Source organism: Electrona antarctica, assembly GCF_951216825.1.
Source record: "Electrona antarctica genome assembly, chromosome: 23".
NCBI lineage: Eukaryota > Metazoa > Chordata > Actinopteri > Myctophiformes > Myctophidae > Electrona > Electrona antarctica.
Window position 1 is genome coordinate 32,010,019 of NC_136804.1, and position 18,022 is coordinate 32,028,040.

Here is an 18,022-nt window from a genome sequence, read left to right on the forward strand (position 1 = left end):
ATACATAATCATCATACTGTAATTATTAGCGAGCTAAGTGTGGTCAGTGCAACCACACCTTTTTCTAGTTAATTTACTCTTCCGGACATAAAGCATGTCTGAATATGATGATGCAACGTGATCAAATGTAATGAGTACCGCCTTATGTATACCAGACCTCACATGACAAAAAGAACACCTCTTCAAACGACGTGTCGAACCTGATGCATTGTTAGCTTGTAGATCTGTTCTTTTGTCACATTCTAAGTAACCTCAGAAACCTGGAGAGACACCAGCGTATCTCAAGTGTCTATGAAACGTGGTCACATGTTCAAATAGCACATATACGATGGCTGCATGTACAGAGTCCAACAGAACAGGAACTATGGTGGTGGTAGTGTTGTTTTTTGGCAGCAAATTTAGATTTTAGTTTATATAGTCATAGTCTCTTCAAGTTTTCATTTAGTTTTAGTCACATTTTAGTCACCTGGAATGTTAGTAGTCTAGTTTTAGTTGACTAAATATCATACGATTTTAGTTGACTAAATCTACAGTTGATTTAGTCGACTAAAATGTATTTTGGCGATGCCATCGAATTTGACTGTTTTTACACTTGCTGAAAATAGCCGATCTACAAGCTCACAACGCGTCGCAGAGTGACGCGCTGTGAGCTTGTAGATCGGCTATTTTCAGCATGCAACCAAGTGTAAAATTACTCATACTGGATCTCTTGTCCACTAGTCCCTTCCTAACATTTTAGTCTAGTTCTTATTTGTTGACGAAATTGTTTAGTTTTTATGTAGTTTTTGTCAGTGACAAAAGGTAGTAGACGAACATAGTTTTAGTCGACGAAAACAACACTGGGTGGTGGTACAGCGAGTACAACCGGGTGGAGAATGCATTCACAACTTGCATCGTTCCAGAGTAAGGATAGAGCCCATTGGGCTAGTTGGCAAGACTGACGTCATCAATATATGACCCTGAATCACTTTCAATCCATTTTTGGGCATGTCAATTTGTCTAAAACTGACAGAAATGTGACCAGATTTGACTGAGAGACTGCCATCGCGCAAATTCCAGCTTTTCACCAGAGGAGAAAGACTTTTTTTTAAAACATTTTTTAAAGTTTATAGCACAGGAAGACTCTTCACATACTAGAGCATGTCTGAAATAAGTGTCAGAGCTGAAATCGACATGTAAATATGAAATAAATGCTTAAACATGTAGCTAGGTGTAATGTTAGAGACCACAGAAGTGAACCTTTCAAGCCTGTTTTCTCAACTCGCTGTTTTCTGCAAGACATTACTCTATAAGCCATATCTCCAAAACTGGTGGGTCAAACTGTACAACCAATATGTCAATTTGAAGCTATGATTCCCTGCTTTCATATCTATATCCCTTATCCCTAAAGCTATTTTCTAATTTTTTTTTTTTACTATTTTGAAAAACCTTTTAAAATAGTTCAAATAGCCGATCTACAAGCTCACAACGTGTCGATCGGCTAGTTGAACTATTTTAAAATATTCTTCAAAATGGTAAGAAAAAGGCAAAAATAAGTTTAGGGATAAGGGGTGGCACAAGATAGGGTGCTTAGCTTTTTATAATGAGAATTTGTTTCAAGAATTTGTTTCAACAAAAGCGAAACAAACAAACAAAAAAAGCACAGGCTGTCGGACAAATTGATATTTTGCACTTTGGTATTGGCCCAGAATTTCCCAATCGGTACACCCCTGGCAAGAATAGTGGAAATAACCACAGCCGTATTTCATCCGACAAATAATATAGGGCATAAGTAGTAGTAGATGCAAAACACACATTTACAGAGTACAGACGTATATGGTATGGGAAGATTAAAAAATAACTCAATGTTCATGTGCAATGACATCTTTTATCCCTCGCTGTGTATCCATGCCCATCCACATTATCCATTCAGAGGACTTGATTCAAGAGTTGTGCAGAATTCCCCTTTGGTCAAAAGCACCACAGAGTCGCACACTGCAGTCTAACCACTAATGATAACCAGTGCCCCCCCCCCACACCTGTTCAGGTGCATTGGCTATTCGAGTTGCAGTCTCTTGATGTCCTCGCTGCAGAAGTCGGTGCGGCGCTCCAGGACCTGACGGACCTCCGTCGGTGTCAGTCTCCATGTCAGAGGCCCCGGGGTTGGTTCCCAGTAATCCAGGATCTCATCTACCCGCTCCAAATTGAGGATGATGGCCATTTGTGTTAGTTTAGCAAATCTGTCCCTGATGGCCCAATTGGTTACGGTGGTGAGGTAGGCAACAAGAGAACGCAGCTCCTTGTCAAACTGCAGCCCTCCCAGCCTGCTGAATGTGCATTTGAGGACGGTCTTCTCCATCTCGGTGGATACCAAACTGGTCATCAGACTGGTCAGCTGGTCATAGATGACTGGAGAAAGGGCCACCTTGAACTCGGCCGTGAGTTGCTCCAAATGAACAATGAGCTGTTGTACCCAGGGGTCGTTGGCCTCATAGTCATTAAACCTCTCCTCTTCTATGTCGTGTGAGGTGGACAGGAGACCGCTGATCCACACTTTGACCAGTGGCTTTATGGCGGTATCCTTCAGCTCACTTAGACCCTCCTGTAACAGATCTTTGAATTTGCCAGATGTGTTCTCAAGGTCCGACAGACAGCTGTCAATCTTGGCTTGTTCGCCTGAAGCCGTTCCCTGCGTGAACAACCTGGAACAATCATTCTCGAGGTTCCTCTTCAGAACAATGATGTTCCGACTGCAGACCTCCACGTTGTTCAATGTCACCATAAACGCAGCCTTGGCTCTCTCTGTGCTCTCCATCCCCGACGTGTTGAACTTGCCGTGCTGCAAGCTGCTCTGCACGAGGCTGACTGCGCTGCTGACGCCGCGCTGGAAGTCCTGCAGCGCGGCGGCAGGGAAACCGTGCCTCAGCTTAATGCACAGCGCCTCCCCGAAGTCAGACAGCAGCACGGAGGTGGCGTGATTGATCATGGCACACAGGCAGTCGATGCTGGAGCTGGACAAGGCTCTGCCGATGCACTTCTTCACGACGTAGAAGCAGTCGTCCACCATGCTGGACGTCAGCTGGCCCTTCTCGTATGCGTCCATGGTGACGGCCTTGCGGACGGTCTCCCTCATGTAATACTCCTCCATTGGAACGTAGTAACCAATCAGCTCCTGCATGGTGGTGCTCAGCGAGCAGTGTTTGAGCAGCTCCTCCACGTTCCGCTGATGATCATCCTGTGCGACGCTCCGGCCGCCGTCCACGACCTCAAAGTCGGCCGTCATGCGACGACGCAGGAAACGCAAGTAGAGCTCGGCCCTGGCGTTCATTAGGGTCACCTCCGTCAGGACGGGGTCCAACTCCCTGGGCTCGGTTCTCTGTGGCGGTGGTGCGTTCCTCTTCATGCTGTTCTGGACAATCTGAAACTTGTTGCGGTAGTCCCTTTGTTGGATGAACTTATCCACTATCTTCTGAGCCTGGCGGTCGCACTCTTGCTGCAGGTGTGTGCTGAGGGTGTACAGGTGGCCGGGACCGTAGTGTGTTTCTATGATGGGCTGATGGGTCTCCACCATACGAGCGACACCTTCCAGTAAGAGCGTCAGAGTGTCGGCAAACACCATTGCTGCTCTCATCCCGAGGTCTCCACCTGCCACTAGGAGCAGGTTCTCCTCAGCTTTGGAGGCCAGCTGGCTGCAGAGGTATTTGCCAAAGCGGGTTAGGCCCTCTTGATGGAGGCCCAACAGAGGGAAGATCTTGAAGAATCTCTCCACTTGTGCCAGGTCAACGGCTGCCACTGCCTCGTCCAGACGCTCGGACACAATGACCTTTAGTTTCCGTTCCGCCTCTTGTAGCGTCCTCAGACTGGCATCCGCAGCACTGCTCTCTTCTTCCTTGCGGATCAGTTCAATGACCGATTGGTCCAGAGACAGATAACGATGGATGTGGGCGGCAGCCTGCTCATAATCTTCATTACGCAAAGCTGTCTGCACGCCATCCGTACAGAACTTAAGATCCAGGATGTCGTCCACCCGCTGGATGACCTTACGAAGCCGTGTCTTTCCCAGGTCAAGCTGTCGTACCTTTCGGCTCACGTTCTCAACCAGGCCGCAGGTAAATGTGATCATGCCCGATAGCTGACTGGCATCTCTTTCAGTCAACCGTAAGTTGGGTCCCATGCTCTGCAGTGCCGACATCTCGCTATGAATGGTTCCCTGCTGCGCCACCAGTTTGTCGAGCTCGGCCTCCACCTCTTTCTCTTCATCACAGAGCTGCCGGTGGAGTCTCTCCAGGTCATCCAGCTCCGTCAGAGACGAGATGGTCTCCATGTTCACTGAGGAGACACTGGGTGGGTCGTATCTCCTCACTGCTGGAGGACCACCACTATCAGCCATGTTCACATCCAACCATCCAACACGTCAACACTCTCCAGAGAAATCTTTGCAGTGGCCAGTCCTCGGGACCTGACCCGAAAGATCCCACAGGTGTCACTGCTGGTGCCAGGAGAACCGGTGTTGCTGCGATCGGAAGCGGCTACAGAGCCTCAAATCCACTGGCAGCAGAGCCTTTGCACTTGGACACATTAACGTGCTGACCCGGGATGAAACCAGAGCAAAAGAAAGACTTGGGATACGCTAACCCCCTACATCGCTCCTTACCAACTTTTAGGCTGAGCTGATGGGAATCTGGCGTCATCAGATAAAGTCTCGCCCAAATATGGAGTTCCACACGGCTCCCGACTGGCCTCCCAAGTAATCTGTTCAGAAATATCTGATAAGTGATAACCATGGCAACCTCATATCAACTATGAATCTATCAAGACAGATTCGGCAAACAGTAGATTCTATCAGTGCTATTGTATTAAAAACTAGATATAGTGCCCCTCTGGGCACAGGTCTCCACCAGGGCAGGTCAGGTTGTGGCCTCCTGGTGGCGCTATAATAGGCCAATGTGAAAAGAAGGGTGCCATTTCTTCTTACGCCTTGGATGGCAATTGGATGATTTGAGGCATTTTGTTCCAAAAATGTGTTTTGCAAACATCCACCTGTTGGTGGCGCTATAACAGGCCAATGTGAAGGGTGGGATATATTCCTCAGCCTAGTAGGAAAGTGCGTGAAAGATGTCACGTAAATTCCATTCATTCATGATTTGAGGCTTTTTGTTCAAAACGGGCCAATCCTGCAAACTTTGAAAGCCAATGTTAGCCAATTGCGATGGAATATGAAATATTGGACAGATCCGTCTTGAACACATGACTATAGAGATAGTGTGTAACGATTTGCGGGATTTTTGGACAGAATCTGGAGGAGTAATAGCAAAAAATGGGTTTTTCAAAAGTCGGCCTCCTGGTGGCGCTATAACAGGCCGTTCTGGAAAATTTGAGGCAGAGGTTCATTGTTGGCATCCAGGGAGTGTGTGCCGGAGATTAGCTGGTAACAGACGGACGGACGCACACACACACACACATGCGGACGGACACACGGACAGAGTGCAAAACATACTCTCTCCCCATGCCTTCGGCCTGGTGGAGACAATACATTTTTTTGTAGGAATAATCACAGACACAACTGGAAGGAAGTGGACATGAAAAGTTCCTGTTTAACACAAAAACGGAGGTTGTTGGAAAGCCCTTGTTAACCCACCAATTCTGATTGACTGCCCCATTTGTTGATACAGCCCTGATTAGTTATTCAATCCAGCTTGCATGCTTCACTCCAGTCAGTTTGTTCAGTTTGATGTGAGGAGCTGTGTGTTTTTCCATTGGAATTCCATTCCAAGCATGGTCATGACGGTACAAGTACGTGCTTTTTAGCTTATTGTAGAATATGGAAAAGTATTGTAACATCACATGCTTGAAATAGAGTTATGTTTCTGTCATTGTTTACGGTAGGCCCTATGTTGGTTACACACATGCAGTGTTTGTGTTGTAGTGTTTTCCTTCACATTTGCGGTCATGTCCTGTCCGGTTATACTGTTCCTTTGAACAAGTATTTAGTCAATGGGCTGTAATAAAGTTTATTTTCTAATTATTTATGGCTGTGCTGTACCTAAATCGAGATTTGAACAGTACTTTTGCATTATGTGAGATAAGACTGTGTTTTGCTATATTGTGTGTCATCATTTGTGTTTTGTCGAACTGCACACGCATCCTGTGAGTAAAGACACTGAACAGAGTTGTGATATCAATAGTGCACCAGTTCTACTCCAGTGCAACTGTAGAGCCCCGCCTAGACCTCTGTCATAGAGGTGGTGGTGACCCCAGAGCCAAAAACAAAGATTTTCTACCCAATGGGTTCCCAGATTGCATATGCCTTTTTTACCCATTCTGAACGGGAACCCCTTTTGGTGTTTCAAGCGTTACGTTATACTTTAGCTATTGAAAAAAAAAATGTATCGTGTAAATGTGGCGCAAATTTGGAATATATATTCTTTCAGAGCGAACATTTTTAACTCAACTCTTTGCTTCTGGTGGGGTCCCTGGAACTACATATTTTCAGATGGAGGTCGGAGGCTAAATACATATAAATAGTTTGAGAACCACTGACAGAAACAGGGTTTGAAGAAAACTGTCATGATTTAGAAGACATTTGTAGATTTAGAAGACATTTGTAGAATCGTCCTCAGGGTTCACCCTAACCCCCCCCTCTCTCTCCCCCCCCCCCCCCCCCCCCCCCTCCCTGTCTTCAGGACACAGAGGTCACTGATTCCAGATCTGTCTCTCTGGACGTCCTGTTTGGCTTCTCCCCCCAACAATCCCCCGTCTCCCGAGCAGGGCCAAAGGTCACCGAAATCGAACAACCAGGAAGTAGCGGCGGCCACGGACGGCCGCCCGTCGCCCGCTCGCTGTCGTACGACACCATCAGCGGCGCCCTGGCCCTGGTCAGCGGTGGGGGCCCGGGGGCTCTTCAGGGGCCGAGCCCGTTGACGTCAGGGTCGGCCCCTCAGCAGCACTGCACCGTTGTGATGCCAGGTAAGTCCAGCACAATTATTACATACCGGCGGTAATTGCATGATCGCAATTTTTTTCAGACGATCGCAAACAAGTGGGCATCTATTCATCTGTATGAATGAAAATTGTTGATCTACAAGCTCACAGTAGGTTGTGAAGTAACTCACAATAACACTTTGTGAGCTTGTAGACCAGCTTGTACAGTAGCTTGTAGCTATTGTTGAGTGCCTATATGTCCAGCTTTTGGTGCCATTGTCAATGAATGGACAGTTTTGAGTGTTTGTGTAAACACAGACATTGATGACGAAGGTGAGGACACAAATTCTGATTGACCGGAATGAGATGATGTATGATGATGTACAATGATAAGAGCGCCCCTCACTTCACACGGGTGTGATGCATTGGCCATAGTACATTTTTTATTTAGATTATTGGTAGTGGTCATTCATTGTCAGCTGTTTGTTTTATTTGCCATATCGCCTGGTGCAATTGTTCACAAATCCTAAAAGGCAGTAAACGGTAACGTAATTTTTGATGTATGTACGATGTTCCAATGGCAAAAAATCACAATCGATCATTCATCTCAGTTACAGTGGTGGGAAAAGTACTCAATTGTTTTACTTAAGTAAAAGTGCCAATACTGCAATTTAGAACTACTTTGTTACAAGTAAAAGTACGGAATTGAAAATGTACTTGAGTAAAAGTACAAAAGTATCGGCATCAAAATGTACTTAAAGTAACAAAAGTAAAAGTATTCATATTGCAGAATGTCCCATTTCACAAGTTCAAAATGTGTAGAAAATCTATTGAAAAGAGCCGATCTACAAGATCACTTGTAGATCGACTCTTTTCAAATGGCCGAAATGTCTAGGGTTGAAGTGGTTAATGTATGTTTTCTAATCTAAAATCGCCTAAAAATCTAAAATCTAAAAAAGATTATTTGAAAAAAGTTTTCAAATAATTGTAGTGGAGTAAAAGTACAAATTTTGGCTCCGAGGTGTAGTGGAGTAGAAGTAAAAGTACTGGAAATTGGAAATACTCAAGTAAAGTACAAATACCTTAAAATTGTACTTAAAGGACCACTTCACCACTTTTCAACCTATCTTCATATAATAGGTCCTCACTAATAATCATGATAAAATGGCACGATTTTTTCCTACTCGGTCTGTGTCTCATAGGAGGGCTGTGGGCAGTTTAGAAACCGTCTTCCAGTGACATCATTAGGCAGATTTTTTTTTAAACAAGATTTTTTTACAAAAATGTTTAGATTTTCATTATCGTGAGAACGATGGCTTCCATTTTCGCATTGCAACTTTTCAGGACTAGTAAGCCTACAGTTTCTATTAGCTTGTATTCCCCATCGATGATGTCACTGGAAGACGGTTTCTGAACTGCCCACAGCCCTCCTGTGAGAGACAGACTGAGTAGAACAAAATTGCGCCATTTTTTCATGATTATCTTTTAGGTCCTACTATATGAAGATAGGTTGAAAAGTGGTGAACTGGTCCTTTAAGTACAGTACTTAAGTAAAAGTACTTAATTACTTTCCACCACTGCTCAGTTTATTTGTATTAATCAACTATAAAATGTCATGACCGTGAACAGCCGTAATGCCGGGGCAGACGCTGCAGACGCTGTCAGAGTCTCCCGAGAGCCGATTGGTGGAGAACGGAGCGGCCGTCGTCCCCCTGGACCCCCACCTCCATCACCTCCACCACCATCACCTCCTCCATCACCAGCCGCTGCATCACCTCCACCACCATCACCTTCCTCAACCGCTTCCTCTCTGTTGGCCCCGCCCCCCTCCCCAGCCCGCCCACGCCCACCAGCCCTTATTGGTGGAGTCGGCGGGGTGTCGCCACCCCCTGCCCGCCGCCAGCCACCACCCGCTCTTCTTCAACCTGTGTAAGCTCCGCCAGACGCAGCCCGGCCAAGTGGCAGCCTACAAGCAAGGAGCAGGTGGGTGGGAGGCACTGGTTTCACAGCATGGCAACGCCGTGTTCATTTTGACAGCAAATTTTGATTTGTTTTTTTAGTCATAGGCTTTTTGAATACAGTTCCATTCAGTTTTACTCATACTTTGGTCATCTAAGAAGTTTTAGTTTTAGGCTAACTGTATTGTGTGTTTACAAAACTAGCTAAAACTAGCTACAACTAAAAATGTCTGTTCTTTTAAGGTTCTGTGTGTGCACATGTAAACGGGTTAAGATATGTGTAAAGTGCTTATAGGCAGCCTAATAATTATTGCAGGAAATCTGTCCATGAGCTCATTTTAGGCTATTTCTTACCAATAGAAACAACGGGTGCAGTACTTTACTTTTTTTTTCCCGTAGTTTAGACAGTTTTTTGGTTTAGACTAGTCATTGGTTAGACCAGTCATTAGTCCTACAACTACAACCTATCTACCCTCACCCTAAAGCTAACCTCCCACGGGGCAGCACACCTAAACCTAACCTTAACCCATGTCTAACAATGACTAGTCTAAACTAAGTATGCAACTACTTTCCTATGTATCCATGTCTGCCTCCCTACCTTTGTATTAACATACTTGTCTGTCTGTCAGGTGTGTTTGCACCTCACGAGCTTCTCCAGAGGCTCCAGTTGGTGCAGCAGCAGCAGCAGACCCACTCATCCTACAATCCAGCCAGAGCGCCCGCAGGCCTGGCCGCTCGCTTCCCAGCTCAATTCACAGGCTCTCCTGGAGGTCCAGGGACCTCCGCCACCACCACAACACCCCAAAAACAGCTGCAGTATCCTGGAGGTCCAGGGACCTCCACCACCACAACACCCCAAAAACAGCTGCAGTATCCTGGAGGTCCAGGGAGCTCCGTCACCACAACACCCCAACATCAGCTGCAGTTTCATGGAGGTCCAGGGACCTCCACCACCACAACACCCCAACATCAGCTACAGTTTCATGGAGGTCCAGGGACCTCTTCCACCACAACACCCCAAAAACAGCTGCAGTATCCTGGAGGTCCAGGGACCTCTGCCACCACAACACCCCAACATCAGCTACAGTTTCATGGAGGTCCAGGGACCTTTTCCACCACCACAACACCCAGCAAAGATCTGCAGTTTCAGGTAGACTACAAACCCAATTTCCGTCAGCATTAATTAATCCCTCGATAGCGTATTGCCGAGGTTGTATCGCGCGTAACACTTACTTTGAAGAGCCAAATATCCGTAACCGCATGTTGCAGTGACAAAATGCTGTGTGTGGTGTCTTGACCGGCTGTTGTTGTCTCGGTCAGTGGTGAAAAATCTTGACCGCGAGTATCACAGCGCCTGCTACAGGCCGTTGAAAAACCTTGTCTTCCCCAGAAACGGCACAATGAATGTCGTTTCTGAGATAAAGGGCTTTGAATGCAGCCCATAGAATGCAAGTGGATGCGCGCGCATCTTCAAAATGTCCCACTTTGAGTGTTATGCTAACGAACGGTAGCTAATTCGATTCGATAAAAACATGGATTAAAGAATATAAACCCTGGAAAACGTACGTCTGGCAGGCTAGGGTACTAATTTAACCCTACGGTTTCGCCGCGTTTGGCGTACTTCGTGTTGTTAATAATCATAACAAAAAAGGCAAGTGCCGTAAGAGGCAGTGGGCCCTCTACTCGGCAGTGCAGATTAGTACAGATTGCTTTGTTTAAAAATTTTTTTTTTATTTTATTTCCTGAAAAATGTATATTTTTCATTTCCTGACAAATGAACATTTTAGAGTTATGAGGTTTCCTCCCGACAGCAGAGATATCGTAGCAGCATTGGAGAATTCATTCTTATTACTCTCTTGTCTGTCTGTCGTATCTGTCCCTCCAGGGAATGTGTCCTAATGATGTCCCAGCACCCGTGCTCATGTCTCCCAGTGTCTTCTCCCAGTCCAAGTCCTCGACTGGTGGACGTTCAGGGATGTCCCACCAGGACACCTGTCCTGTTCTGACCAGAGCTCAGCTACAGACCACTCTGCTGACACTCTTACAGGTTAGTGGAGCGGTGTGGGTGTCTGTGAACACACACACACACACACACGCGCACACACACACACGCACGCACATTATCAAGGGCACAAATATCTTTCAGTTGCTTCTGATATCCCACGCACTCGGAACATCATGTGTCTCAGTGCTTGAGTCCAAAAAAGCCCTAAATGTACAGATTATAGGCAACATATGCACATGAACTTATTCACAGTCAACATTGATCACTTCAGTCTGTCATATTATTGAGTGGTGTAAACCATTCCTACAACTGGCTTTGTTAGTCTGTCTGTGCTCAAAAAATGAGCACGGTTGCTATGGTCACCCAGTTCACACAGGTGTGATTTCATTACGTCAGACATTACGTCAGACCACAGCTGATCAGTCTATATAAGACCTTACACCACTCAGTTCACACGGGTGTGATTTTATTTTCAACACCTGGGAGAATGGGTACAAAAAGTACCTTCTCCTCCAAATAGGCCGACTGCCTATAATGGAGGAGATTGAACAGTATGTTGTAAGCTGCTTTGCTTTACACTTGGACAACCCCAAAATCCTCAAGCCTCTGAAGTTAGCCTGTGACTGAAGTTAGCCTGTGACTGAAGTTAGCCTGTGACTGAAGTTAGCCTGTGACTGAAGTTAGCCTGTGGCTGAAGTTAGCCTGTGGCTGAAGTTAGCCTGTGGCTGAAGTTAGCCTGTGACTGAAGTTAGCCTGTGGCTGAAGTTAGCCTGTGACTGAAGTTAGCCTGTGGCTGAAGTTAGCCTGTGGCTGAAGTTAGCCTGTGACTGAAGTTAGCCTGTGACTGAAGTTAGCCTGTGACTGAAGTTAGCCTGTGGACATCATGGCCCAAGCTGCCATTAAAATCAATGAGCTGACGCGTATAGCCTAGTTGTATAATGGCTTGTACTAATGGTTGATATTTTACTTGTTTAGTAAGAAAAGATTCTTCTAAACATGAATCAAAAGCACAGCCAACTTCCAATAGAAAAACCTCTCTGCTGTTCTCGTCAATTATAACGACATCTGGTGTATTTGCAGTTGTATTTGCAAATACGTTTGGGTCATTGCATTGAAACATTTCTGGTTTCACACAGGAATTAGTTAAATTTAGCCGACATCTTGCACTTGAATGTTGATATTATAATCCCTTGGTGTTTCGTTAGCGCGAGGTGACGAAAATATTCTACAGCTAGTAGTGATAAACACCACACGTGAAATGCTACGATAAGCATGCAATGATTCAGCCGTGATGTCACTGCTATGCCCAATTGCCTATGCAATACCGAAGTAGCACAGCAGCAGAAAGAACGCCATTATGAAGGGTTCGTCAGTGATGTGACACTGGCGATTCCTTGGGCACGTGACGGACTTAACTTGTTAACTTGTTAGTGTTGAAGCGCCCAGCTGCTGTTTATAACATCCTGCAGTGCGTTACCCGCCCATCCCTGTACCCGTTATTTTTCACCCGTCAAACTCGGGTGTCCGCGGATACCCGGCCCGTTCCAGGACTCTGCCTACCACCTGCCAGCGCGTCCCATCTGGCATGCACACTACAGCGTTTTTTTGTTTTTGTTCACTAACCTTTATTGGATAGTGAACAGTATGGTGACAGGACATGGGGAGAGAGATGGGGGGTGACACGTGGCAAAGGTCGTCTGGATCGGGAGTTGAACCCGCGACATGCCGTCAGGCTGGCTTAGTAGCCCATGTGCCTGGACCGCTACACTACTAGCCGCCCGGGGTCACTACAGCATTTTTGAATCCCTGTTGCGTCTCTGTGCAAACACAAAACAAAAAGTGAGAACAGAAACCGCACTTTGTCCTTTTCAATTCTGACCGTTGGTTGCCGTGTAAACGTGGCGTAAATAAAGCATTTGTGTTTCAGACGGACAGTTCCTTCCTGGACTCCATCTATGAAGCTTACATCGGTACCACAAAGAAGTACTGACCTGTCCGACTGTCTGGACACCTCGGTACCACAAAGAAGTACTGACCTGTCCCGTCTGTCTGGACACCGTACCTGTCTGTCGCCGTTAACCTACCTGTCTGCTGCTACAACCTGTCTGTCTGAACAACATATCTTTCTCTTCAACGTGTCTGTCTTAATCAGTAGCAAATTAACAGACATTGAAGTTATTCACAGAAGCGTCTTTCTTGACCAGAAACACGGTTAGTCACATATGATAATTTAACTAGATACAGATACAGTACACTCGTCTAACTGGACATACAGATGTCAAACGAAACACAAATATTTACAGTGTGCTGGTTTTATTTCAGTGTCTCCGTTATTTAAGAAAGTAAGAAAATACTTTTACTACTCAGATCTAACTAGTCTTCTATTGACCTATTTTCTAACAAACACCAGCTATCTTTATAATTAACTAGACAGTAGGGTTGCAACAGTTAATCGAAGTAATCTATTATAAACGATTATCGATAATGACTACAAGCTACTCAAGCGAGCTTGCAGATCTTTTTTTTTAAATTATCGCTATACAACACATTATGATTCAGAGTTTAAGTGGTTAATCAGACAAATTGATTAACTGTAGTTGTTTATTTAAGATTGTTTTTGTGTAATTATAATCTTTGATAATAATCGTTATTGTAATGATCAATAGTTGCAGCCCTACTTCCATCTAGTTACAGATAACACCAGCAAGTCACCTAGTCTTCCAGTTGTTGGACCTGAAGAATCGCAAGAGAACCACAATTGACTTCAATTTTTGAATGTTCAACTTCACTCCTCAAGAACATTAGACTATTATTCAAATTATTACAGGGATGTTTTATAATGTTGTTTATAAAACCTTATCCTTTGGCATCTTGAATTGTAGATATTTTTCTTTTAAATTATTGTGTTTAGAAGTTCCTTGCTACAGATCTTTTCAGCGTTAGCAACTCTCGTAAAGGAGTGGTTGCTGTTCCCCACGAGTTAGCTAGTGAGCCTGCTGCTATAGGTGGAAAATAATATTACAAAGTAATAGTGTTCCTACCACTGAAGATTTTACAAAAATGTTTAATATAATTTGTATTGTTAAAATTCTAAATTTTGAGGTATCTGTTAAAGTTGTGCTACCTCAAATACAGCTGCTTTGTGATCGGGGCTGTTGTAATTGAATGCATGTCAGGAACTACACTATAACTCGAAACCCAAACATTTAACAAGCACAGCAAAATAGCACAGAGAACCTGAGACTACACAACTAAGACCCAGAAAACACAGAGAACCTGAGACTACACAACTAAGACCCAGAAAACACAGAGAACCTGAGACTACACAACTAAGACCCAGAAAACACAGAGCACACACTAGGGCTGTGAATCTTTGGGTGTCCCACGATTAGATTCGATTCTGATTCTTGGGGTCACGATTCAATCAAAAAAAAAATTGAAAGCATTTTTTTTCCATATTCAAAACGATTTTCTATTCAAAATGATTCTCGATTCAATACATAGGATTTCATCACAATCTACTCCAGTCTTGAACTGAAGTGACTACAGTAACTTGAAAATGACTGAAGACATGATGTTTACTGTGATTAGGGTAAGCTTACATTTCATATCACAGACACCATGTAGTGAAAACTCCTGTAACTGTAACCAGAAAAATAAATAAAATTCCGTTCATAACGGAATCGTGATTCTAATTCGAATCGATTTTTTTTTACACCCCTAGCACACACCCAGAGTTTGTGAAGTCTCTCGTAATTTATGCTCTTGTCGTGCGCCAAAAATAGCACGGATACAAGCTCACGGCGTGTTGCATCCATGATCGTGAGATTGTATTCGCTATTTTCGACGCATTATACAAATCAGGCTTTGGCCAACCTGGCTCAGGTGTGTCGTGTAACCAGCATAGAGATCCTACACTGCCCTCACAGTAATAATAATAGATTCCACACTGCCCTCACAGTAATAATAATAATCTTTATTGTCCAGAAGGATATTTGTCTTCACACAGTATAACCGAGGTGAAATGATACTGCATCTCGTATTGTAGCTGTCGGGTGGAAACGTACCTGTATGTCCAAAACCGTTACTTTTGTTCATTGGTTTAATATTAATAAAACCCACAGACACACTTAACCTCTTTCAATATGGTGTCCCTATCATGGGCTTGTTATAAATTATAAATGTAGTGACAATAGACGATATACAAGCTCACAACACATCACAATGTGATGAGGTGTGACCTTATAGATCCGCTGTTCTTGCTACTTTTGTATGTCACAAAAAGTATAAAACAAAGTATAAAATAGGACATTATTTTATTTAAAAAAACGAGTCAAAATATGGAAATACGCGTGGGTTTCTGGCCGACAGCAACAATTCAGTTGGTACATAAATCGGTAAACAAGATGAAACAATTTTATTTTTCTCCTATTTTTCTATTTGTCACCAAAATGTCCTGTATGTATTATCATATTTCAGATATACATGCTTCAAATGAAGCAATAATTCAGATAATGGCATATAATGGTTTGTCAGTTACACTATGTACCCTAGTTTGTTTAAAATAGTTATACAGGCAGATCTGACATAAGACTGACAGTCAGGTTTTACACTATAACAGTTGTTTGTTTGTTTTTTTGTAAAGAATGTCTTGTTCTTAAATAAAGTGGATTTTATTTGAACTGGAGAATACATCTTTGTGAAATGTCCTGTCTTCATTTCGGTCTTTGTTTTCTTGTCAGGAACGAAGGTGTAAATGGTAAATGGTAAACGGTGCATTTATATAGCGCCTTTATCCAAGGCGCTTTACATAGATTGTGCATTACATTCACCCATTCACACACACATTCATACACCGATTGCAGCGGAAGCCATGCAAGGTACCAACCAGCACATCGGGAGCAATTTGGGGTTCAGTGTCTTGCCCAAGGACACTTGTAGACAGGAGCCGGGATTCGAACCGCCGACCCATGGATCATTGGACGACCTGCTCTACCTCCTTGAGCCACAGACACAGGTGTGGAACCCAAATGCAGGACACAGGATGACTCTCATTGAAGACTTGACTAACATTAAACAATATATGACAGAAATCGGCACTAGACCATCACTAGACTTGGCTGACTCTAAAGTGCTCTAAACAATATATCCTCAATGATATCCTCAAGGTCCTTAACGATTTACATCATAAGTGCTCTAAACCAGGGGTTCTCAGCCTGTGGGTCGTGACCCCTCGGGGGGTCCCCAAATGATTTAAACCCAAATGCAAATGAATGGCTGGGAAATGGACATTAAGGGCGTGTTCGGAAATACCGCACCGGACCGCACTCGCCTATTAGTTTGCATTGCACTGTATGCTCGGTGCGCAATTTCCTTTCCGAACGTGCCCTAAGAGTTTACATAGTACACATAGTACATGCATAAACTTTCCTTAAAGCGCAAATAACATGCATTTTAAAACGGCTTTTAATATTTAATATCATATTGTCTATGTCCCTCAAAGTTATTTCTAATGGTTTGAGCCTCAATCACCACTCTGATATAACCAGTCCTTGTCATTTATTTCTGGAGTTTGAAAGCAGTTTTAGCTGCAGTACCACAATGTCCTGAGGTGATGGGGGTGCTGGTATGCTGATTATTTAATATTTGAGTCATTATAATACTGATGCTAGATAAAACCAGGCTTGTTTCCATTCCATGCCAGCTTGGAAAATCAACAATGGTGGACATTGTAAACAAAGTGGAAATGCAAATTTGGAACTGAAGACTAAAGAAGAGGAGGAATTATACAAAGTAGGGTGACATTGATGACATCACGATGAGACCAAAATCAGTTGAGCTGTTCCTGAGAGCAATTTCCATTAAAGCACCCATATGATATGAAAGCCTGATTGTTCAAAATTGGTTATTTGTGGGGATAGAAAACACATATGGGAGCCCCAAAAACACACAATAAATTGAAAAAGTTGAATTTTATGTTATAGGTCCTTCAATGATTAGAGCTATGGTTTCAGTATTAATTTATGATATATTTTCTCTTATTATTTAGGTTATGTTTGCAGTCAGTTTGTATTGGGAAGGGGGGCAGGGTGGGGGTCGCGAGACATGGCCAAAGCATTTCCGGGGGTCCCCAGCCAAAAACGTTGAGAACCCGTGGTCTAAACAAACATAAAAAATCCCATAGACTTAATTGGCTGCCATATGATGTCATCTTCAAAAGCCATGCATTGGAGGGGCTAGCGCCCCTCAAAAAGTCTGGTCTTGGCTGCCAGTGCCACATGACATCAGGGACGTGGTGGGCCTATAATTCAGCCCGGGAAGTGGAGTTGCGGAGGCCCTCTATGCCGACGAATCGAAACACTGACGAATCAAGGGTGTGAGAGCGCATTTTAGGTCACTTTAGGTCCTACAGTGTAACAGGCTGCGCTGCAGCCAGGATGGCTGAGAGTGGCTGCTGTGCACAACATTATTATGTCACAAAGCAACATGATTATATAGGCTGTTACCTTGTTAAAAGATAATTGTGTATCTTCGAAATTAAATATATGATTTTTTTTTTTTTTTTTTTTTAAACAAAACGGCTTGCCCAGACCGGCCTGGACTGGACCGGCCGCTCGGGAGTTGTCCCGAATTTCCCAATGGCCAGCACGTCTCTGCATGACATCACAGGCTGATTTTGCGGGGCACATGAATAAGAAATCACGTCACATGCTGATTTTGGGACAGGTGCTTGGTTGAGAATCAATGAATTAATAAGACAAGACCCCAGCCAGTGCTGGGGTCTTGTCGATATGACTTCATGTCACATCTTTAAAACCCATTCTGGGCGGGAACCCCTTTTGGTGTTTTAAGCATTATGTTATACTTTAGCTATTGAAAAATAGCAGATCTAGAAGCACCGAGTGCCGCGCTACGAGCTTGTAGGTCTGCTATTTTTGAAAAATCGTGAAAATCTTTGCAATCTTGCAAATCTTTGAATATATATTCTTTCAGAGCGAACGTTATTAACTCAAATCTTTGCTTCTGGGGAAGTCCCCGGAACAACATATTTTGAGATGTGGTTCTACGGCCAATTACTATATATTTTTGGGGGTCCTTGACATGCAATAGTTTGAGCACCACTGATAAAGAAACATAGGGTTTTTCAGAAAACTGTCAG

The 18,022-nt window shown here is 44.0% G+C and overlaps 2 protein-coding genes across 4 annotated transcripts in view; one reads left to right on the top strand and one right to left on the bottom strand.

Moving 5' to 3' along the window:
• The window catches only part of dcp1b (decapping mRNA 1B), a 34,766-nt gene extending 19,209 nt beyond the window's left edge, over positions 1–15,557 (top strand). Inside the window, exons 7-12 of one of the 3 annotated variants that reach the window (XM_079494850.1) lie at positions 6,663–6,945; positions 8,530–8,883; positions 9,488–9,793; positions 9,956–10,008; positions 10,744–10,905; positions 12,791–15,557. In XM_079494850.1, coding sequence (XP_079350976.1) covers positions 6,663–6,945; positions 8,530–8,883; positions 9,488–9,793; positions 9,956–10,008; positions 10,744–10,905; positions 12,791–12,853 — 1,221 coding nt within the window. In that variant the 3' untranslated portion in view covers positions 12,854–15,557. Of the gene's footprint in view, positions 1–6,662; positions 6,946–8,529; positions 8,884–9,487; positions 10,009–10,743; positions 10,906–12,790 lie in introns of all 3 variants that reach the window. The other 2 variants (XM_079494848.1, XM_079494849.1) reach the window with 2 other exon arrangements.
• LOC306916312 (conserved oligomeric Golgi complex subunit 4-like) lies at positions 2,036–4,369 on the bottom strand (the record flags this gene model as incomplete). The annotated part of the gene is made up of 1 exon (XM_079494146.1): positions 2,036–4,369. One exon carries the CDS (start codon positions 4,367–4,369, stop codon positions 2,036–2,038), a length of 2,334 nt encoding a protein of 777 aa, XP_079350272.1.
• Positions 15,558–18,022: the final 2,465 nt, after the last annotated feature.